Raw genomic sequence first — 25,345 nt, 5'->3', positions numbered from 1 at the left:
GTTTTAAAATTTCCTTGTAGGTGTTTGATTAAGTTCATTGGTGCTAGATTTGGTTTTTTTGAACCAGAACAATTACAAGCCTTTCTCCAAAACAGAAATCCACCTCAGTCTATTTGGGGTACCAGTTCCTAACAGATAAAACCAGGATTCTTTTAAATATTATCTTGTCGTAGAAAATTTCCTCTGTTTCCCTCTATGAGGTTTAAAGTGAAGATTATACATTTTTTTCTTTTTCTATTATATTTTCCTTGTTTGATCTTTCTGTATAATTATTCACAATTTTTTTTGCATCAAGGTTACCTGACATGTAAACTTTGAAAATTAATAAAGTAAAAAAATAAATAAATAAATACGAGTTGTTCATGCTCAGCCCAAAGATTACTTAAAAAAAATGTAAGTAATGCATTCCTATTGGACTAACTTAAAACATTACTTGATTAGTTTTTCGAAGCTATCATTCCCGACCTCAGATCTGAAGAGAATGGGAAAAAGAAATGTATTAATTTAGTCCAATGAAAAGATAACATTTTTGTTTCAAAACCTTTATTTCTGTGCATTCAATGGATTAACAGCAATCATACTTCTTTATATAAAAATATTAAGGAAATTGGATATAACATGGCCCAACATGCAATAAAACAGAGTTGCTTACCTGAAACAGGTGTTCTCCTAGGAAAGCAGGATGTTAGTCCTCACATATGGGTGATCCAAAAAAAACAAACAGGGCGAGCTCCACATCGCGAAACAACAGCTCCGTGGAAAAGAAGAGACTAACGAGGAACCCCGCATGGACGCGAGGATAGTGGCATGCTGGGTATGCTCAGTGTGCCAGTCAAAGTTTTTAGAAACTTTGGCCAAATTTTCCGTGCCAGTCTCCATCTGATGATATCACCCACTTGTGAGGACTATCATCCTGCTTGTTCTAGGAGAATAAAAATGTATGCAATGAAGTATCTCTTATGAAGCCATGGATGTAAACCTTTAAAAATAATTTTCAAATTACAGTACTAGTCAAAGTAGATTACGAAGTGAACTACTCACTCCAAATAACCACTGCTGTGACCCTCCAGACCCATGGCATTTCATCAGTCGAGGTGGATCTGATGAACGTGTTTCTGACATATCCAAACAAAGGAGGTTACTTAAAATCAGCTCATGATCTTCATTGTAACTCCATATCTAAAAAGGTACAAAAGGTAAGAAAACTGAGGCATAGAATATGAAATGGTTGATAAATTTGGGCTAATTTGTATAAGAGAACACATTATAAAAACAGTAGTAAAATGTTCAATAAAGAGAATTTTAACAAATCAAGCCTGGCCTATATTCACATCACTGCATATGAAGCATGAGTAAGAGTTCATGAATATGTATTACATTCATTGTTTACCCAAAATGCATAATTTCTGAGTTTTCTAAAAATCTTACCTGCCCACTTCTGATTAATAGCAGTCTAATTCCATACCAAGGAGAACCTTCAAACAATTATTTTTAACCTGGGACACCACTGAAGGGAGTAGTTTCCCCATTAATGTCTGGCAAAACTATACATATGCATTCTTATTAAGCTGAACATATGCCAAACGATTATGGATTATTTTCTGCTTTCCTAAATAAGAGATACAAGACAAAGGAAAAAGATGTGTCCACTAAAATCCCCTAAAATACAAGTTAGGCTTTTTTTTTTTTTGGGGTGGCAGAACTGGGATCAGGTGCCATAGGACTTCATTTGCAATGACCCAGGGAAATTTTCCCCTATTTTATATCGCAACTCACCTAACTCAGTCATTATGACAATCCTTAGGCAGAAGCCATGCACTGGATCACATTACAGAACTTTTCAATCATGGACCCTAAATCTGGCCAATAGGTCTCACTATTGCATGAACACTGCCACACACTTGCCCCCATGAGGCTGTGAATACTATCTCTGAAGTATCCTCAGCTACAGCTGACTATGAGGGTGTTTTGAGGGGTCCTTTTGAAAATATACCTATTATTGGCAGTGAAGAGGCAGGAGGAGACAAAAGCCATATAATAAAGCTGGGACTAATCAGACCTGCAGGCCCTGTGGAATGCTGAACTGTATCAAAGGTTAGTAGGGGTGTGCATTCGTTTGCAACGGATTGGCAATCCGCAACGTATAGGGCCATATTCGTTGTATTTGTTGCGTCGCGAAACATATCGCGATTTCCCACGAATACAACGAATCTTGACCGAATTATTCGGCCGTCTAAAGGAGCGAATTTAAACAAACCCCCCCCACCCTCCTGACCCCCCCCAAGACTTGCCAAAACTCCCTGGTGGTCCAGCGGGGGTCCGGGAGCCATCTACTGCACTCACGCCGTCGGCTGCCGGTATTCAAAATGGCGCCGATAACCTTTACCCTTACTATGTCACAGGGGCTACCGGTGCTATTGGTCGACCCTGTCACATGGTAGAAGCACAAGATGTCTAAAGAAACTTTGTTTCCATACTAGTGGAATGTGTCTTATGTTAATTATGTCTGGTCTTTCAGCACACTGACAAATCTCACCAGACACATGGAGACTTATTATCTACAATAGAATACATAGGTAAATTTTTCTGCAGCACCTATTTTTGATATATAGCACCAATGGGTTAGATAACCTACACAATTTTAAAATATTTTTTTAAATATTTTTAGGCATGCTTTAATGGGAACACAATCTTTGCACATAATTTATTTAAAATTTTTAACCATGGTTGAATGATGCATGGTTGTCTTAAGTTTGTTTTTATTATATTTCATATTATTTATTTATGTGTGGTGTGTATATGTTTTTAAATGTTTTTATTTGTATTTCTATGTATTTACATGTCTTCGCAATTGTCTTGTTTTTGCTAGCCCCTGAAGCCGCTCTACGAGCGAAACTCGGCCAGAGTCGGGCTTTTATTCTGTTTTGTGCTCAATAAAGATTTCCTGGTGTTTATTGATCCTTCTTTTTTTGTAATCTCATGCTTGCCTGCCTCAAAACCCTTGTTTACTAGGGTTTGTAATTGTTCTTGAAATTGCTGAGGCAGGGAGTCTGAGAAATCCTGTATCTGCTTGAAAATGACTCCGTTCTATTGGGTCATGTAAAGCTGATAAGTGGCAATTCGGGAGATGAGCATGGCTCCTTGGAATACTCGGCGACCAATGTTATCTAGAAACTTCTGTTCCTTTCCCGGAGGAACAGAAGAGTGAGGCTTTGACCTTTTTGCCCTCTTTTGTGCAGACTCTACCACAACCAAGTGGTGATCAAGCTGTGATTTTTGAAAACCTGAGGCTGACTGTACCAAATAGATAGTGTCAGCTTTCCTGTGTACTGGAGCAATTGATCCAGGATGTTCCCAGTTCTTCTTGAGGAGATCGAGAAGGACCTGATGAATGGCAATAGAGGTGATTACCTTAGGGGCATCCAGGAATTGGAGCAACTCCATCATCTGGTGCCTATCATCCTGTACAGTCTGTAATCGGAAGGGAACCAATTCAGACATTTCCTTCACAAAATTTATAAAGGAAAGGTCCTCTGGGGGAGAACACTTTCTTCTCAGGTGGTGAAGGTAAATCATCGGTGTCTGTTGAGGTATCATCACCCCAGGTATCATAAGGATCCACACCCGTCCCTCTAGGAACTAGAGGGGGACAGGGTGGTTGGATACCTGAAGGACCGGTTCTAGGCTCCGAAGGAATCTGAGGAATTATCAGAGGCACCGATGATGGCATCGAAGGCATCGATGGATGACTTGGTAGCACCGATGGACGTATCTGCACCGATGGCTAGCTCGGTGGCGAGGGACGTATTGGCATCGATGACTGAGGCCGAACTCCCGATGGAAGGATGCGAAACGGTGTTTCTCCTCCCGATGATGCTGTTAGTGGGGAGGGCATCGGAGACCCGGGATCCATTGGTGGAAAAGCGGCCATAAGCGCTTCCATCCTGGATAGCAGCGGTGCCAGCGCTGCAGGAACGGGTCGATGATCGGTTCCAGAGGCGGTGCCGGTGTCGGAGGAACCTGAAGAGGTTGCATCGCCTTGTCGATGGCCTCCTGAACCATCCGGTCCAGTTCTTCTCGGAAACCTGGAGCAAGCAGCCCCAGCTCCAGAACAGAAGAAGGAGGCAGAGGCATAGCCGGAGGGACCACCGTTAAAGACTGAGTCGGGGCTCCCAATCCCCTATCAGGTCAGGGTTGCCTCGGTCGCAGGAATGATCGGTACCTTTCCTGGACGGGGTTTTTTCAACAGCGGCTCGGACGATGGCGAGGTCGATGATTTCGCTCCCTCGTTGGTCCGAGTCTTACGGTGTCGATGGCAATGTTTCTCCCTGTGATCCCCTCAATCCTGAGGGGGAATAGAGGGTGTTGATGGCCGAGAAGTAGACGATGCCGGTCGGTCACCGGCCAGTGGTCGATGCTGGTGTGAAGTTGACAGTGCTGGTTCTGACGACGTCGATGCAATGGACGGAGTCGGGGTTTGAGCATGGAAGAGAAGTTCCATCTTCTCCATTCTGGCCTTGCGACCCTTCGGTGTCATTAGGGCACATTTGGTGCAGGTCAAGACATCATGCTCGCATCCTAGACACATTACACAGACTTTATGGGGGTCTGTGATAGACATGGTGCAGGTACAGTCCAGGCACCGACGAAACCCCTACGCCATAGCCATGGAAAAAAATCGAACTGCGGTACAGTCGACGGCCAGTAGGCCGCGAGGGCCAAACTAGATGATAACCGAGGGAAAACAGGTAAAAACTTACCGGAGTACCGCGGAATAAGAAAAGTTAGAGGAGGGACCCCTTAAGACAAATAATATTCAAGCTATGACATAAAAAGCTATGCTAAAGTGGCAGTACCTACCAGAGAACCTACTATTGCCTATGACCTCTTTCCCAGCAGACACTGCTAAGTTGTTTTCATGCATCACACCTGATATCTTGAAAACACAGTAGAGGAGAGGAAGTAAGCAGTCTTCTGCCACAGGACTGGTATATTTGAAACAAAATTAATACAAGTGTTCTTTACTAATACTCAAATAAACCCAAACAGTGAAGGATACAGATTGATTACTGTGCTGCTTTATTACTCAGTCTGGAAAAGTAGGTCCCAACAGCTGGGGATGTGGACTAATTACCTGGTACTAATGCCCTAAAACAAAAGCTAAAAGGAGAATATCAATGTTCCATATTGATGTACTTAGTCAACTGCTTATGTACTTCCATACAGTCTTATTCAGTGTGAAAAGGGTAAAACCTGTGAAAAAAATGCTTTCATATTACCCACCTGATTTGGATCATTTACGTCACAATCCTTAACTACAACTAGTCCTCCTTTCTGACTCGGGTGACCTTGGGCGCTTAGACATTTATTTGTTTGCAGATTGAAGAGCTGGAAATGAAAAATGAAGTGGTTAAGAATAAATGACAAAAAGTGCAGAGTCATGCATTTGGAGTGCAGAATCTAAGGGAATAGCACATGACAATACAAGAGAGACCTCAGGGATCATATCTATCAGGGCTGAGAACAGTCCAACAAGGCATTACTAACAGAACAAAGGAGATAATACCACAGATCATTAGCGAGATTTTACCTAGAATAGCATGTCCAATTCTGGGGGCTGTACTTCCAAGAATATAGGCCAAAACTTCCCAAATTTTTATCCAATATGACCCCATTTTAGCATTTGAAAATTCACATGACCACAGAGGATGATCAAAATAAAATGTCAGGAGTGCATCCCCTCTATCATTCATTTCACTCTCATCCTTCTCACACTCTATCTATTCCTTTCTCTCAACATCCACTCTCTCCAGTTGATCCTCTCTCAACATTTACCCCTCCAGAGGACCTCCTTGCAATCACCTCCCCTCCAGTGGTCACCACTCTCTCAACCTCCATCACTTCAGCTGATCTCCTTTTAAATCATCCAGCTACTCCCACCTCCCTAGACCATCCCCTCAGTTGATCCTCTCACTTCAAGCTATTCTTATAACCCCAATTAATTCTTTGTCATTCCCTCCCTTTCACTCCATCCCCTTTCTCTTCTCTTACCCTCCAAGCTCTTTTGTTACACCCCCCAGTCAATCTTCTGTCATCTCTTTCTCATCCAATCCCTCTCCACCTGATACAATGCCAAAATCCCTCTTGCAACTGATCCCTCCCTTCGAAACAGCCACCTGGCAAGGATCAAATCTTCAGATGGATAGCTGTGTTTGTCTGGTGTAGCAAAAAAATCAGGAGTCGAGAGGTATCTTATAGACTAATTAATTTATTAAAGCATGAGCTTTCGAAGACAGAGTCTACTTCGTCAGATGCAAGGATCAGTGGCAACATTTTCCTTTGGGCCCCAGGCCAAAGGTAGATGACAACTGGTGGGAAAGGGGGCAGGCTGATGAGGGGCAACATGTTTTACTTAGGCAGGATCAGTGGTGGGTGAGAGGAGAATAGTAGTGGAAATCTCTAACAATCCATGCACACTTTGCCCTCCCCTCCCCTCTTGGCTGGTCCCAAGCTTGGCATTGATTTGCAAGCAGCAGCAGCATTAGTGGGCCAGTGCAAGCTTACAGGCCCTGCAGTGGTTTCAGTCTCTCTTCATGCAGATCTTCTGTTCGCACAGAAACTTTGCAAGGGCAGGGCAACTGAGGAGCCTGCGAACATGTGCTAGTTAATGGACCCATCACAGACTTCCACTACTGATGCTGCTGCTGGTGCCTGAAGAATGCACCAGCAGCAGCTGGTGCCTGAAGAGTGCACCATGACTCCAGCTGAAGGTTCTGTGACCCCATTTTGGGGTCCTGATCCATAGACAAAATAGAAACAATCTACATAAGATACACCAAAATGTTGCAGAGTCAGCACCAGAAGTCTAATGAAATGAGATTCAAAAATCTAAATATGTATACTATAGAGGAAAGAAGTGAGATGATAAAAATAAATACCTCAAAAATAACATTTGTTCAGTGGAAAGGAAATTCTAAAACAAAAGGTGATGGTATGAGGATCCAATGGGGTAGACTCCAGAATAATAATAGATAATTTTTCATCACAGAAGGGGTAGTGACTGACTGGAACAGTCTACCAGCGAAGGCAAAAACAACAGTAACAAGAAAGCAAGGGGTAAGTACGGAGAAGTGAAAACCAAAGAGCAGTGGGGGAGTAAGCCAACTGCAATAGAAAGTAACATGGGCAGCAAAGAACATAAGAGTCATGCTGGTTCAGACGTTACATCCAGGCCAGCCTCCCGTGTCAGAAAGTGTCCAATCTGGATCAATTAGAAATACTCATCAGATCTCAATAGGAAGATCCATTCCTTGTTGCTCACTCCCATAAGCAATAGGTGGTGATCCCCCAAGTCTACTTGGTTTACAATTGCTATTGGACCTGTCCTCCAGAAATTTATCCAAATTTTTTTTTTAATCCAGCCTCACTACTAGCTTTGACTACATCCTCTGGCCATAAATCCCACAGCTTAATTGTACACAACTAGAAAATTACTTTCTTAAATTTGTTTTCAATCTGTGATCAGTTGGTTAGTCCTTAGTTGCTGTCACATTCTATGTTTCTAGTGTTTGTGCTGATATCACTTATTTAATATTTTTAATCAAGGATGGCACAAACAGTTATACTGTCATTTTTGCAAAAGGCATGAAACTGTCATACACAGCATGATGCGCTGATTTTACAAGATACATGCTTTACCCAAATGGGCAGACAATAATGAACAGACTCAGAGGTCCACATGAGAGACTAATCAAGTTAGTGTATACAACCTAAAGCAGTAGTTTGCAGCCCAGTCCTTGGGACCTATCTGGTTAGTCTGGTTTTTAGGATATCTACAATGAATATACATAAGATATGCATGTGTACAATGATGGCAGTGCTTGCAAATATATTTCCTGCAAATTCATTGTGGATATCTAAGCCACACTGGTTAGGTGAGTCCTAAGGACTGAAGGGGGAAAGCAGATGAGAGATTTTCTATTACAACAGAGGTATCATAAAGCATAAGATGCAAGTGTATTCCTGTGAAAAGGACTTCTTAAACAAGTAGTCAGGGTAAGAGGCTGAAAGGGTTCAGAATCAATAAGAAATTCATTCATTCTGGATGCACAGTAAGCTTTGTGGTATTGTATCATGTACAATATTCTCCTCTGTAGGTTTCTGTTGCCTGAAGAATCACTTACATAGAGACAGTCTAAGATCTTATTTCTAGCTTTCTGTACCTGGGATGCCCTAATCAATATCTGAAAGACTAAAATCTGATACCAGCAGCAACATCCCATTTGTAATCTTATGGATGTCTTTGACTTCTACCTTTGCTGAAGGGTCATACTGATATGAATGGAAGTTCTATTTTCTCTCTCATTTCAGTGGTTTTAAATGTTCTTTTCTTAAAGTGCCCCGCTTCCATTTTTTCTATGTTATTTATTTGTATTTACTTATTTAATTTATATTCTGCTTTTTAGACACTTCAAAGCAGAATACAAACAGCTACTGTAGGAATTTCCCTGTCCCAAGAGAGCTCACAATCTAAGTTTGTGCCTGAAGCTCAAGGTCACAAGGAGTAGCAGTGAGATTTGAACCCTGGCTTCCCTGGTTCACAGCCAGCCACTCTAACCACTAGGATACTCTTCCACGTCTGTCCTTCTTAAACAGAGTACAAGCCTGTTTTCTATATCTCAGTCATGGAACACACTGCACATCTCTGTGATGGCAATGGAATCCAAAACACTTCTTCCATTAGAGTTTCCAGGTCTGGGATTTTATTTCCCATACTAAGCACTTGTGCACACAGCCTTCCAGACACTGATCATTTCCTTCTTGCCTTCTCTGTTTATCCTCATATCTACCCTTCCTCTTCTTTACAAATGTATTTATAGATGACCCATTTATGTAAATTCCTCCACAAACCTAATTTGTTTGTTCGGGCTAGCAGCCTGATTCAATGAATTCCCATCTGCCACCCCATCATCCAGTTTTAAACTCAGAGGATCAAGGTCCGCATCTTAGACAGATGCAGACCATCACCACTGTGCAGTCTTCATCTTGCCAATATCATCAAAACTTTCTTCCTTGCATCAGTTCTTTAGGTCATGCATGGAGGTTTCTGGTGGAATATCCTGACCTCCTTCTCATCTCCAAGCAACATCTTTGAGAAGGCCGCCAATCCTGATACCTGTCTAAGGACTCATACTTAATTCCTTGAACTCCTCTTGTATTACCTTGGTCTTTGTTTCTAGCCAGCTTGATGGACACGAACATTAAGCTTTCCCTCTCTCCTCTCTGCTCCAGCAAGCTTAAGGATATGCTAGGCCTCCCTTAGCTGTGATTCATAGTAGGTACTTAATTATCTTGTCTCAGCCTCACCCAAATTCTTGCATCTAATAATAAAGTATTCCACCAGGTGGAATTTATTTATCATCTCTGACCCTTTGACAAACTTTTTGATTTCTCCACCTTCAACTCTACTTCCCCTACAGATGCAGTTGTGAGTCATTCCCAGACTGTCAACATCATTAATGAAGGAGCTGTGTAATTGAATGATTTGAATATCACTCTTATCCAACCTTTTAACACCACCTGCCTCTTGTCCATAGGATACTCTAGGGCACACGAATTCAAGGTATTCAGTTGGGGAGAACCTTGAATTTTAGCCAATTCTACACTGAGCTAATAAGCTTTCATCTTCAGTCCAGTGAGACACACCACTGCCTCCATATGGTCTCTTTAAAAACTGCTGTCCCAAATGAAACACACCATTTATTTTGCTTTATATATATTTATATTTACTAATGAGGGAACAGAAAAAAACATTTGACAAAGAATAAGGAAGGCACTGGAAATATGCACTGATTTGAATGATTAACAATGCAGGCATGACCATCTGAACCGCTATTACTCTCCCCCTGATGAAGCCGCTATGTGGCAAAACATCAAAGCCTTCATGGCGGGGATAGCAGACGTCTGAAGATTCACTGTCATTCCAAAGTTGTTTAAAATTACAAGAACAAATGGTTAGATAATCGATCTGGAAATTTATTCTGTAGAAATTGACTGCATTTTTTCAACTTAATGGTAATGTAGATATATACGGAAACTCTTCTTGCTGCTGAATAAGAACTAGAGTACATGCTTTTTTTTTAAATTCTTTATTTATCTACTTTTCAGTTTACAAAAATTCATCATTTTTGCAATACAGAAAATGGAACAACCAATTATAATATTAGAAGGAAAACAAAAAAAAAATAAAACTAGATGAAACTAAATCCTATCACATTACTTCACCATCTTTTGTTATCGAAATATTTCCATTTACCCAAAAATCAATATCATTAATGGGACAACTCCATGGAATTTTAAGAGAGAATTACAGGAAATAAAATATTCAAAAGGAAAATGGCCTTTTCACGCTATGCAGCAAACAAAAAAAAAATCATACATTTGTGGGAGTCGATGTGGCTGGCTCTCTCAAATCAATAAAGGACTTTAACTGTTCAGGAGAAAAAAGGTATCTACTCCTTTCTTGAGCACGCATTTACACGGAAACTTTAACATAAAAGAAAAACCTAAGGCAATCACTTCCTGACGTAGGGCTAAAAAGCCTCTACGTCTTATTTGTGTAGCAGCAGCCAAGTCAGGGTAGATTTTAACATTAGCATTCATATATGAAACTGGAAAAGAACCAAAATATTTTCTCATAACCAGTTGTAAATCTGTTAAGGAAATAAAGGAGACCAGAAGTGTTGCTCTCTCCAGCACATTAATATCTGAATTTTCTATTATTTCAGTGAGGTTCCCTTGCCAGTTCTGAACAGTAGCTGTTGCTGCAGACTTTGGGAGGAAACAACATTTATTAATAGATGGAAGTTCTTCCTGGGATATTCCCAGTATTTCCCTCATAAATTTCTTTAAGGTGGTATATGAAGTCTCTCCAATCACTTGGAAAATTCAAAATACGCAAATTCAATTGCCTTGACTTATTTTCCAGAGTCTCAATCCTCTTAGCAAGGGTATCTCCTAGACTTATCGGCCGCATTCGACATAGTGAACCATCAGTGTCTCATTGAAAGACTAACTGAGATCGACATCAAAAACACTGTCCTAAATTGGTTCAAATCCTTCCTTCAGAATAGGCAATATAAAGTCAAGATCAACAGCAAAGAATCCCCCCCTTTCATCTCCACCCTTGGAGTTCCACAAGGATCATCGTTATCCCCCACATTATTCAACATCTATCTTCTCCCGCTTTGCAAACTTCTTTCTGAGCTTAAGCTAACCCATTACCTATATGCAGACGACGTCCAAATCCTGATACCGATTACCGACTCTCTGCAAAAAACCATTCTCCATTGGAACGCCTGTCTACTCTCCATTAATAACCTCCTCTCGAACCTCAATTTGATACTCAACGCCGACAAGACAGAGTTCCTACTAATCACACAAGATGGCAGCATACCGCTAAACAACCTACAACCATCAGTGTTTCCTTCCTTTTCCCCCAAAGTCAGAAACCTCGGGTAATCATGGACAGCCAAATGAGCTACACAGGCTTCATCAACAACACGGTAAAGGAGTGTTACTTCAAACTCCAAGTTCTAAAAAGGCTAAGACCCCTCCTCCATTTCCAGGATTTCAGGTCAGTCTTACAATCTATCATTTTCTCAAAAATTGACTATTGTAATGCACTTCTTCACGGCCTGCCAGATATCTCACTTAAGCCGCTCCAGTTGTTACAGAACGCAACCGCAAGGATTCTCACAAAATCCAATAAAAGGGACCATATAACCCCGATTTTAAAGAAGTTACATTGGCTCCCAATAAAGTTCAGAATCCTTTATAAACTATTAACAGTTACTCACAAGGCCATTCTCAACATCACTCCACTGGACCTCACAATTCCTTTCCAACTCCACTCCTCCTCCCGTCCTCTAAGACTAGCCCAGAGAGGTACTCTTCAAGCATCTACCATCAAAACGTCCTTAAGCAAAAGAGCTTTGTCCGCTTCCGGCCCCAAGCAATGGAACCTGCTCCCACCTGACCTAAGGCTTGAACAATGTCCAATCACCTTCAAGAAGAGACTTAAGACACTGCTGTTTGGCCAAGCTTTCCCATAACCACTCTTTTCCTCCTCAGCCCCACCTGTCTGTCCTGACCTAAGCGTTCCCTCAATTATCCTAAGTATTTGTAACAAAGCCGCCATTTTCATCCCCTTCTCACCCCTTTAACCAACCCTGCCATACCGGTTTTTTTCACCCTTCAAGTACATCTCACCACGCTTTCACTTCACCTTCTCCCATATGTTGTTTTTACAAGTTTTATCTCCACTCTGTTCAATGTAATTCAAAACACTTTCACTGTTTTATCCCAAGTTATGTTTATCCAGGTTTCTCCACCTTGTTCAATGTAAGACAAGACTATGTTATTGTTGTCGTTTGCTGGTTGTAATGTAAACCGAAGTGATAATTAATTCTGTTAATTGAACCTCTGTATATAAAAGTTATAAATAAATAAATAAATAAATAAATAAATCTCTCTCTCTCTCTCTCTTACTGTGGCAACTTTGAACTCCAAATTTCCAGATTCCTTCTCTTCCAAAGCATGAACTTTATCAGTAATCACATTTATCTGTTTTTGCATTTGAGAAGTAATTGTAGTACTTTGTAATATTGAATGCTCCAGTCTTGTATTAAAACCATTGAAGGTATTCACTATGCCTGCCATCATTTCCCACAAAGCGACAAGAGTTATAACCCGAGGGCGTTCAGGGACAACCAACGGGGCAAATTCGGGTACTCCTCCCGCAGGATTTTGCAGAGTTCCTCCCAAGGGTTCTTCCCCGATTACCCCTGGTCCTAGCCCAGTACCTGATATTACTTCGCCATTCAGTGTCCCTGGATTGTTTGTAGCCGCAAGTCCTGCTTCTCTCGGAGCTGCAGTTACAGCTGTTCCCTCTGCTAGCAATCCAGGAAGGTGTTCACCGATAAGCGGTCCGTGCTGCAACACCGTCTCAGCCCTCTGCGTCGGCCCTTGTCTTAGGTCTGGACTCGATAACTCCTCCAAGGACAGAGACGGAGCTCTCTCCCCGTCTAGTCCAGCGGGATCCTCGTTCCTTGGAAAGTTTGTTGCCGGGCTAAGGAAGTTCGTGATTTCTTGTTGTCCCATTACTGAAGGTAAAGAGACCGAGGGGAAAACACAAATTTTCCCCTTTCTTTTCGCAGGCATTATTTCAAAAAAGAAGGTAATTTTCAGGAGCTTCAAGAATCCTGGCTTCCCGAGCCTCTCAGCGTGCAGCCATCTTAGGAGACCTCCGGAGTACATTCTTCTATTTTGACACATGTAGAAAGGCTGTCAGCTGTTGAATTGCTGTGAATGGTTTTGCACTTTAAATAGTTTTTGTATGAATATTTTAATGGACAACTACTGTTTCTGATTTTTTTTTTGATGAGTGAGCAAAAATATAATAACACTCCCTTAACTTTAAGGATATCAAATACTGTAATATAGAAAAGAATAAATACCCTATAACAAATCCTTTAATACATATTTAAAAAATGGTGAACTTAGTTCTTTGCTGATAATTTCCTTTCCTCCAAGGAAGACAGGGCAATGCACACCGGTGGGTTATACATACTTACCAGCAGACAAGAGACAGAGAAAAATGATTCGCTGACCTCACTGCCATCAGCCTGCCCATATCTCTAGAAAAGCCAAACTGTGGACAAACCGATTATGCTTGAACCATGACTATTAACAGCCAACCACTTGGACTATTTCCAGCCAACTGGGAAGTACTGAGTTCAGTAAAGAAAACATTTATCAACTGATCTTAGGGGCTGTTTTTTCAATTACCAGTCCTTGAAACGACTCTTAGCAAAGAACACTCTGCATTGTCCCCGAATAAGGGATGAACTGAAACCAAAACCATGTAAACAGCCCAGGGCAGGTTTTAGAGTGGCCTGCCTTCCTTAGAGGAAAGGACATCAGGTAAGAAGTAATTTCACTTTCCTCTGCACTCAGGAAGGCCAATCCACACTAATGGGATGTACTAAAGCTACTTTCTAAATGGGTGGGAGGCTGCCTGTGCTCCCGTCAAAAACACCCACGAGAAGGCTGCATCCTCTTGAGCCTTAACATCCAAGCTTGGAGAAAGTATGTCAGGAGGACAAGTTGCTGCCTGAAAAATCAACAGCAAACAACAACCGAATCGCCGCCCACGAGACCACCTGTTCTCTAGTGGAATGCATCCTGACCTGCCTAGGCAATGGAACATCTGCATCCACATAAGCAACCGTGATGACTTCTTTAACCCAACAGGCTACTGTCACCTGCGACGCCGGTTCCCCTTGACTACCTCCACCATGGAGAACAAAACAGATGATCAGTCTTCCTCAAGGAGTGATTAACTTTCAAGTACCGCATCAGATGCTGCTTTACATCTAAGGCATGCAACAACCGATAATCCCGCTCATCTCTATCCCTGTCGAGTGTGGGCAGGAAAATAGATCGACTCAAATGCAACTCAGATACTAACTTCAGCAAAAAGGAAGGTACAGTTCCTGAGCTGCACTGTCCCTGGAGTTATTTGCAGAAACAGCTCACAGCAATAAAGTCTGTAGCTCAGAGACATGACTTGCCGAACAGTTTGCCACCAGAAAAAATGTTTTCAAAGCAAGCAGCCGCAAGGAGAGATCACACAGTGGCCAAAAATTAGGACCTGCCAAAAATCTCAATACCAGATTAAGGTCCCAAAAAGACACTGGTAGACGGAAAGAAAGACATAGATGCTTGACTCACTTCAAGAACCTAGATACATCTGGATGGGTGGATGAGGGTCTGCCATTAATCCACCCTCTATAGCATGCAGGAGCTGCCACCTGCACCTTCAGGGTGTTTAGAGCCAAGCCCTTAACCAAACCCTCCTGCAAAAATTCCAAAATTAGTGGACCCTCTGCTCTAAGAGGGTGAGAGCCTCTCACCCCATACCAGCTCTCAAATACTCTCCAAACCCTAATATAAGCCAGAGAGGTAGAAAGCTTTCTAGCACAGATCAATGTGGATATCTCTGTTGGAGAATAACCACACTTCAGCAGTCAAGCCCTCTCAAGGCCAAACCATAAGACAAAACCAACCCATATCTTTGTGTACAATCAGCCCCTGATGCAAAAGATCCTTCCCTAACCAGCAGTCCCATAGGACTTTTCACCAGGAGTCACTGAAGGTCAGCATATCACAGTCTCTGTGAACAATGTGGAGCCACCAAGAGTACGGTCTCCATATGACTCGCAGTTTTCTGAATCTCCCTGTTGATCATCAGCCAGGGAGGAAAAACATAACACCCCGCTCTGCAGTCACTGCTGTTCGAGAGCATCGATTCCCAGTGCCCTCACGTCCTTTCTGCGATGATGGAACTAAGGCACCTTTGCATTGCTGTAGCTTGCTATTTAATCCATATACGGCCAACCCCGATGAGATACTATGAGCTGACAGCTCCAACTCTCCTGGGTCTAAGGCCTACTCAGCAATATTGTCCTTCTCAGCAATGAGAGGTGAATAACGCCCAAGGATGTTGTTCTGCCCACAGCATGAGCATATATATCTCCACTGACAAATGATTTCTTGTTCTGTCATGATTTATGTAGGCGACTGTTATGGCATTGCCTGACATTCTCACCACTTGATCTTCCAACCACTCGGCGAACCGTAGACATGCCAAGCAAACTGCACGCACTTCCAAACGATTGATGATCAACTGTTGTTCCTTGGCATTTCTCAGACCTTGTGCCAGCAAATCTTGACAGTGAACCCTCCAACCCAGAAGACTCGTATCTGTTATGAGCATCAACCAGTCTGGTGTCTCTAAGGACACTCCTTTCTTGAGGTGATCCGCTTATAACCACCACTGCAACTGCTCGCCCACTTCCATCAGCAAGTGGAGGCTTACTGCGTACTCCTGTGATTGTGGATTCCATTGGGAGAGCAATGCATGTTGAAGTGGTTGCATATGCGCCCTCGCCCGGGTACTTTCTTCAATGTTGCTGCCACTGACCCCAAGACCTGCAGATAAGTTCACATCATTGGGTGAATAGGCATCCACAAGGACTGGACTTGACTCACCAACTTCCGGATGCGTTTCTCTGGCAGGAAAGCTGTGCCCCGCTCCATATAAAATTGCACTCTGAGGTATTCCAGGATCTGTATTGGCTGTAGACTGCTCTTGGCTAAATTCATCATCCAGTCAAGCTCCTGAAGTATACAGAGCACTTTGCGAGATGCCAATTGACTTTCTACCACATTCTTGGCTCGAATCAACCAGTCATCCAGATATGGATGGATTGGAATGCCCTCTTTGCTTAGAGACACCACTACCATTACCATGACCAAATGGTAGGGCTTGAAACTGATAATGGTGCCCTAGAACAGCAAAATCCAAGGAACCGCTGATGCTCCTGTCGTATGGAGATATGTAGATAGGCTTCCTTCAGCTTAAGACATGATTAATTCCCCTTTCTGTGCTGCCATAATTATGGAACAAAGTTTCCATCCTGAAATGAGTCACTCGCAAATGCCAGCTGACTCCCTTCAGGATCCAGGATTTGTCAAGAAGGAACCCTCTTTCTTCTTGGGAATGACAAAAACAGAATAACACCCTGTATTTTCCTGTAACCTGGGAAATGGAATCATAGCCCTGAGGTTTAGCAGCCTTCTCAACATAGCCTCCAATGCCATTCTCTTCATTAACGAGTTGCATAGTGAGACCATAAAGGCATTCAGAGAAATTTGGAGAAGTTCTAGAGCATAGCTGTTTCTTATTACATCCAAGACCCACTGGTCCGTCATGATTTGGGCCCACCTGATATAAAAGCAAGATAGACATTGGCCTATCTCCAGAACCGGTAAGTGGACTCCTGCATCTTCATTGCAAAGATCAAGATGCTCTGGTCCCAGAGTTCATGACCATATTTGGCTTCCAAGGCTGAAAGGACAGATATTCTGAAGGGATGTGACTTCTGATTTGCCGCCCTCTAAAAAGGTGAAAACAGAAATCCCCAGAGCAGCCTCTTGCCCCAAAAGGAATGCGCCGCCTCCTTGTCCTCTGGCAATCGAAGAACCTTGGATTCACTCCATCAATTCGCCATCTTCTCCAATTCACTTCCAAACAAGAAAGAACCCTTAAAGGGTAACCATGTCAAATTCGACGTAGATATCGTATCCGCTGACCAGTTCCGCACCAACACCAGGTATCTTGCCGTATCATGGACGCTACATCTCTAGTGGTCGTACACACCAAGTCTCAGCTCATATCAGCTAAAAATTAAATTCCTGTTCCATCACCGGCCCACTATCAGTTTCTACTCGAGTCTCCTGAAATAGATGCAAACCTGCGCCATCATGCAGCAGCAGCAAGAAGCTATTTGTAAATTCATTACCATAGCTTCAAACACTTGCTTGAAAATGGGCTTAATCCCTCTATCCTGAGCATCCTTCAGAAGTGCTGCTGCTCCTTTGACCGGAATGGTGGTTCACTTGGTGACAGCACACACCAAGGCATCAACTTTTGGGAATCACAACTGCTCCCTTGCCTTTGGATCCAAGGGATACAGGCCCGCGAAGGAATGCCCATCTTTAAAACTTGCTTCCAGAGCATTCAAGGTAAATTAACTCTTGTTTTGGTTCCAGAAATGGAAAGAAACAGGATGCCTTGTGCAAGGTAACCAAGATGGAATCTTTCTTTTGTCAGTCCTATAGCGTCACCTCCGTCTACTCTGAGCATTTTTAAGGTCTGAGTCAACAGATTTGGAAACTCATACTTATGAAAGAAGCAGAGTAGAGTTCTATGTGGCTTTAAATCAGGTGGAATTTTCCCCTCTTCCAGAAGTGTGGAATCCAAGTTACCACTGGAATCATATGATGGGTCAAGATCCTCATCCTCCTCTATCTCATCAGGAACAGCCTCTTTATGGCACTTGTCCAACTTGTATACCAAGTGACATATGATGTGTCCACTTCCTCACCCATCTCTAACAAATGCAGGAACAGAAAAATGCATTTATGTCCCAGAAAGACCTGTTAGACAACCCCAACAAAGGCCTTTCTTTCGTCTGGTTGAAGGCTTCATCAAGGAAAACTCAAAATAAATCTACCACAGCGTTCATACAAACAGTCATTGATGGCTTAACCCAATAAGTATTTCTAGGGCATAAATGTATTTTTCAGTTTTTGTATTTGTCTGAGACAGCATTGGATTATAATATAGATTTATTGCTTTTTTTGATACATTACCTAGAATGCTGGTAGCTGAATTTCTGCCTCAGAGGCCTTGGATTACCTGCTGAAATTGCTCCGCCTGCCTGACGCTATCCCCTGCCCCCCGGTTCAACCTGCCGTGCCCTTTCCCCCTCGACCACGTCATCAGTGCCCTGAGGAGGTCAAAAAGCATGGTCGCGGGGCCGAAGAAGCACGACTAAGAGGTATGCCCCTTAGTGTGCCTCTTCGTGCTGCACCTAGTTCAAGAATAATCGAATACCCAGTTTCTGTTATAACATGTGACAAACGAACTGTAAGTAGACACTATGGATAATAGACAAATTACCACCATCATTGGTCTACATTGACCAAAACGTAAGAACTCACAATGGAAAACAGCCTCCAGACCAAGAATGCTGACTCCTATCCCCCTGGCTACAAATTCACAGATTATAGGGCCATCAATGCTATCCCTACTGCTAATAAAACGCGCAATTACTAGTGAAAAAGATGCCTGTTTTTACTGATCTTCTGTTAGGTAACAAACCTGACTTGTGGCGTAACAGAGACTTGGTTTAAAAAATCGCATACTGTGCTAATCAATCAATTGCAGAAAAATCTTTGACATCTTTTCTATCCCCAGAACTAATAAAAGGGGTGGGGGATTATTACTCATGGTCAAAAAAGAGCTCAAACTAACACTACAAAATGTCCAACTTCCCACCTCATTATGACATTGGATTATTAAATCTAAATACTTACAAATTTGTTTATTATATGCTCCCCCAGGTCTCCTGGATCACAACACCTCTCCCCTAATTGAATTCATCATAGATAACAGATATAGACCTCCCTACTGTTGTGCTTGGTGACTTCAATTTGCACGTGGATATTGTACCGTTGTCATCTAGTTGTGAAACTTTCCTAACCGCTATGTATGCTATAGGTTTTAAACAACTTGTAGACCTTCCAACACATAAGGCAGGTCACACACTTGATCTGATTTTTATCAGCTCCCACTTCGAAAGCATAGATCCACCTACAAGTATACCTGTCCCCTGGTCTGATCATCGATTGATCTCTACACATCTAATTCTACACAATCCAAAATGCAAGTCTCTAACTAAAAAAAACTATGATTGAATATAGAAGACCCTGCCAGGGAGATGATTTAATAGAACGCTTGCCAGAAGCCCTTAAAAATTTAAATTTAACAAATATTGATTCCGCTGTTTCATCATGGAATTCAATCACTAATGACTTGGCAGATACCTGCTACCCAATAATCAAAAAGAAATAAAGTCCTTTAAAAAACACAGAACACTGTGGTACACTTTGGACCTTAAAGCAATGAAACGCTCTCTCAGAAACGTAGAAAAAAAATGGCGTAAAAATACTACACCCTCCACGCTAGGCATATTTAGAACCATGCTCCATAAATATAGATCTAATATTGTTAAGACTAAACAAGATTATTTTTCAAAAAAAATTCATGACTTCCAATACAACCCTAAAGTTCTATTTGCCTATGCTGCTGACCTAACCAATTCCATGCCAAATTTAACACCTCAAGAAAATTCTGAAAGCAAATGCAATGAACTTGCACAATTTTGTTTTAGAGATAAAACCCATAATCTAATTAAAAAAAACATTCACATAGATAAGATTAATAAGATAACATTACCAATTAACCCAGAGATAACATGGTTCACCTTTGAAAATGTTTCCTCTACTGAAGTTGAGATCCTCATCAAAAAAATGAACCCTGCTATCCATCCCTCCGACTCAATACCTATCAAATCCCTTAAGTTGGTCCCCAACATAATTGCCAAACCGTTAGCCACATTATTAATGTCTCTCTAGACCAAGGTACTTTTCCTGATAACTTAAAATGTGCAGTAATCAAACCCATTCTGAAAAAAAACCCAATCAAACTTATCAGATCCATCCAGTTTCAGGCCCATATCCAATTTGCCAGTTTTATTATATGTGTGGAATTGTTCGACATGGAGCGAAGGGTTAAACGTGATTTTTGGTCCAAATTGTCCATATACTTTCGTTTGTTCTGACAGAAAGGCATAACGCATTCCAGTTTTGAATTGACTTACAGCGTTTTATTTGAAAATTAATACTAAAAAACTTTTTTCAAAATGATACAACCATAAAAGATGCTAGTATTATCAGCAATCCGTCATCTTGGATGCCTATGTGTTCCATTCATCCCTTGATTGACTCTTTTCACCGATTAGTTCTTAAAGAAGTAAAGATATTGGAAGACAAAAATGAGAAGTATATGGACAATTTGGACCAAAAATCACGTTTAACCCTTCGCTCCATGTCAAACAATTCCACATATATAATAAAACCGGCAGACAAAGGTGGCTCTGTCATTGTGATGAACAAAGAAGATTACATCAATGAAATCAATCGACAAATAGAAGACAAGACTGTTTACTGTAAATTATCCAAAAATCCAGAGGAAATAAAGTTTGTTCTTAACAGAATTATCAAATATATGATAACATGTATTTGTCACAGTTAGTTCTTGAGTAGAATTGTTTTGTTTGCACCACAAGGTGAATCGTTCCCATTTGGAAGAATAATTCTTCCGGGTGGAGGGTTTACGTGAAGCTACAAGCACTTGGGATACATCAGCTGAAAGATTGAAGGGTTGCAGGATCAAGCTTTCAACATCCATGCTGTCAGGGATAGGGATTGCAGGTTGGGATGACGCAACCGGCCCTGATACTGAGATGAGAGTCGGAGCTATCCCTAGGCGAATTGGTTCTTTGATCGAGAGATCTAGAAGTATGGGAAACCAAACTTGTCGAGGCCAATATGGGGCTATGAGTATCATGGACCTTGTCTTGTCGTAGCTTCACTAGAGTTTTGGTTATGAGCGGTATCGGGGGATACACGTATAGAAGGCCTGAGTTCCAGTGGCGAGCAAAGGCGTCCCTGGGTAAGTGGTGTGTCTGCTTGAACAGGGAACAGTAATTGCTCACTTTGTAATTCAGTTGTGATGCAAAGAGGTCTATTGTTGGTTGGCCCCAATGTTGAAATATTTTGGTCGCCACTTCTGGATCCAGAGACCATTTGTGAGGCTGGAAATGATGGCTGAGGCGATCTGCCACTACATTGTGAATGCCTGCCAGATAAGTGGCCCGTAGAAACATTGAGTGTGCTAAAGCCCAGTCCCAAATCTGTGCAGCTTCTTGACAAAGGAGATACGAGCCCATACCTTCCTGTTTGTTGATGTACCACATGGGTACTGTGTTGTCCGTTTGGATTAAAACAGTCTTGTGTGACAGGCAGTCCTTAAATGCATGCAGCGCATAACGTATAGCTCGAAGCTCTAGGAAGTTTATCTGAAATGTAGCTTCGAGGCGTGTCCAAGTACCTTGGATTTGCAGATGACCAATGTGTGCTCCCCAGCCCAAGGTGGATGCATCTGTAGTTAATGTCATTTGCACAACCGGTTGCTGGAAAGGCAGACCTTTGAGCAAATTGTCCATGGTTGTCCACCAGAGGAGTGAGGAACGTAGTTGCTAAGTTATTTGAATTGGAGAAGACAGTGGCTGAATGGCTTGTATCCATTGTGCTTTGAGAGACCATTGCATGAGCCTCATGGCTAATCGGGCCATGGGAGTGACATGAACTGTAGAGGCCATATGACCGAGAAGAATAAGGCACTGATGAGCTGTTACTTGTGACTGAGCACGTAGGGCATTTGCTAAGGAAACGAGTGTGTGTGTGCACGGTCTCATGGAAGAAAAGCTTTTGCTGTCATGGTGTTTAATTCTGCTCCGATGAATTGTAACAGGTGAGATGGTGTGAAGTGGGATTTCTGGTAGTTGATGAGAAATCCCAAGGAATGGAGTAGATTGATTGTGAGCTTGAGAAAGTTGAGAGCTCCTTCTTTCGTTTGGCTCTTGATGAGCCAATCGTCAAGATAAGGAAACACGTGCACTCCTTTGCTTGTGTAAGTGGGCCACTGCCACTGCTAGACACTTTGTGAATACGCGGGGTGCTGAGGCAAGGCCGAATGGAAGCACCCTGTACTGGAAATGTTGAGTTCCTACTAGGAATCGTAGATACTTGCGATGAGGAGGGAATATGGGAATGTGAGCGTAAGCGTCTTGAAGATCCAGAGAACAGAGCCAATCTCCTTTTTGAAGTAGAGGTAACATTGTGCCTAATGATACCATCCTAAATGTCTCCTTTTTTAAGAATTTGTTGAGATTTCTGAGGTCTAGGATGGGACGTAGGCCTCCTGTTTTCTTTGGAATGAGGAAATAATGGGAATAGAATCCTCTGCCCTGCTGAGGTCGGGGAACTGGTTCCACGGCCCTGGCTCTCAGAAGGGTGGATAATTCTGTTTGTAAAAGTGTGGACTGATTGTTTACTGTCCAAGACAAAGCGGGTGGAGTGTCGCTTGGTACAATGAGAAAATCCAAGTGGTACCCTTGAGTTGTGATGGAGAGTACACATTGGTCTGTGGTAATCTGTTTCCAATTTTGTTGAAAGAAAGCAATCCGACCTCCTAACGGTAAGCTTAGGATTGGATTGGAGGAGAGGCTGCTGTTATCTGGCAGAGTCTCAAAACCCCGAAGTAGATCCCGTTTGAGGGGGTTGAGGTCTGGCTGTTCTTGGCTGCCTAGGCTGTGATCTTTGAGGTGGCCTAGACGAACGTCCACGTGTAGGAGGTGGATAAAACTAAAAACAGCTTCTCTTAAACCTCTACTAAAGAAACCAGATCTGGACCCCATGAACCCAAACAACTTCCGCCCAATCTCAAATCTACCCTTTGTAGCAAAGATCCTGGAAAAACTGGTCAATTCGCAACTCTCTACCTACCTCGAAGATCATGAAATACTTCACCCCACACAATACGGGTTCCGCAAGACCTTAAGCACTGAAACTCTTCTCTTATCACTAACTGACCATCTCACCATGGGCTTGGACAAAGGACAATCGTTCCTACTAATTCTACTGGACTTGTCGGCAGCCTTCGATACGGTCAATCATGCCACCCTCCTCAACCGCCTTTCAGACATTGGAATTACAGGCTCTGCTTACACTTGGTTCAAGTCTTTCCTCTGTAACAGAGGCTACAAAGTTAAAATCAATAATAAAGAATCTCCCCGCTACAATTCCTCACAAGGAGTTCCTCAAGGCTCCTCACTATCCCCAACCCTTTTCAACATATACCTTCTTCCTCTATGCCAACTGTTAACCAACCTACAACTAAAACATTTCTTATACGCCGACGACGTACAAATCTTGATACCCATCAAAGAAACCATCTCTAAAACCCTCAAATACTGGGAAAACTGCCTACAAGAGATCAACCAACTCCTCGCTAACCTAAACCTGATTCTAAACTCGGCCAAAACAGAACTCCTCCTCATCTCCCCTGAAAATAGCAACTCCCCACACTCTGCAACAGTTAACACCATTGCTACACATGCAAGAGACCTAGGGGTAGTAATAGACAAACACCTGAACCTAAAAGCATTTATAAACAATACAACCAGGAACTGCTTCTACAAGCTGCAGGTAATCAAGAGAATGAAACCACTACTACACTTTCATGACTTCAGAACAGTCTTGCAATCAGTAATTTTCTCCAAGATGGACTACTGCAATTCAATATTGCTAGGTCTCCCAGCCTCATACATAAAACCACTTCAGATGCTACAGAACACGGCAGCCAGAATTCTGACAAATTCCAGAAGAAGAGACCACATCTCGCCAATTCTACCTAATCTTCACTGGCTGCCAATACACTACAGAATCCTACACAAGTCCATCACCATCATCCACAAATCCATCCACTCACAGGCCCCTCTCAACCTCCAAATCCCCCTCAGAATGCACTCATCATCCAGACCTATCAGAGACGCCTACAAAGGCTCCCTGACCGTTCCTCCAACTAAATCTACACTCCATAAGGCACTCAGAGACTGGGCCTTTTCTACAGCGGGCCCCTCTCTTTGGAATACCTTACCACCGGACCTTAGACTTGAACCCTGCTTACCAACATTCAAAAAAAAACTTAAGACTTTGCTATTCAGGCAAGCCTTTCCGGAGTCAAATATCCATTGAGAGACCTCACTGCACAATGTTAATATCCATAAAGAGACATCACTGCACAATGTAAATAAGTTACCTCTGTAAATTTTTACGCTACTATCCTTATTTCCTTCCTCTCCCAGTTCTACAACCTTGTTTTATTGTAACTTTTGCTTCCGTTGCACTTGTTAAAAGAACAGTTTTTGCACCCCCTGTTATATGTAAACCGGCATGATATGATCTTATCATGAATGCCGGTATAGAAAAACCTTAAATAAATAAAATAAATAAATAAATAAATAGTAACGCCTTTGTCTATAATATGGGCGTTGGAATCCTTTCTTGAGATTCTTCCTGATGATTGAGACTCTTGAGGTATCGAAGATAGCTGTTTTAGAGTTTCTGAATGTTCTTTTAACAAGGAAACTGCTTCCTTCACCTTATCCCCGAAGAGGTTGTCTCCGAGACAAGGGAGATCAGCTAGTTTCTCTTGTATCTCAGGCCTCAAATCTGAGGCCTTGAGCCATGCCCATCTTCACGCACTGATACCCGTTGCCAATAGTCGAGATGCTGTTTCAAATCTATCGTACGCTGCACGAACCTCGTGTTTACCAGCTTCTAAACCTTTGTGAATTATGTTGGAAAAAGGTTCTTGAAGCTGGTCAGGGAATGATTGAGGGATCTCCTGCATTTGTTTCCATAAATTGCGCTGGTATTGTGTCATGAATAGCTGGTAGGCAGCAATCCTGGAGATCAGCATAGAGCCTTGAAACATTTTCTTTCCTAGATTTTCTAAGAATCTGTTATCCTTTCCTGGTGGAATTGAAGAATGTGTCTTTAATCTCTTGGCCTTCTTTTGTGCCAACTCAACTACCACTGATTGATGAGGCAGTTGAGCCTTCTGGAAACATGGGATGTGTTGAACCAGGTATGTTGCATCAGTCCTTTTGTTAACAGGAGGAATTGATCCAGGATGTTCCCATAGTCTATACATCAGTTCCTGAAGAACTTCGTGGACTTGTATGGC

The 25,345-nt window shown here is 42.2% G+C and overlaps 1 protein-coding gene across 4 annotated transcripts in view; it reads right to left on the bottom strand.

Annotated features, from left to right (window-relative positions):
- The window catches only part of GALNT11 (polypeptide N-acetylgalactosaminyltransferase 11), a 181,631-nt gene that overhangs the window by 35,180 nt on the left and 121,106 nt on the right, over positions 1 to 25,345 (bottom strand). For all 4 annotated transcript variants that reach the window (XM_029588437.1, XM_029588438.1, XM_029588440.1 and 1 more), the window contains 2 exons: positions 5,284 to 5,388; positions 1,042 to 1,179 (listed from right to left, as the gene is read on the bottom strand). In XM_029588437.1, the coding sequence (XP_029444297.1) occupies positions 1,042 to 1,179; positions 5,284 to 5,388 (243 nt within the window). The remainder of the gene's footprint in view (positions 1 to 1,041; positions 1,180 to 5,283; positions 5,389 to 25,345) is intronic.

The sequence above is a fragment of the Rhinatrema bivittatum genome, chromosome 2, assembly GCF_901001135.1.
Source record: "Rhinatrema bivittatum chromosome 2, aRhiBiv1.1, whole genome shotgun sequence".
NCBI lineage: Eukaryota > Metazoa > Chordata > Amphibia > Gymnophiona > Rhinatrematidae > Rhinatrema > Rhinatrema bivittatum.
The sequence above is the reverse complement of the archived record's forward strand: the minus strand, read 5'-3'. Positions and strand labels throughout refer to the sequence as shown.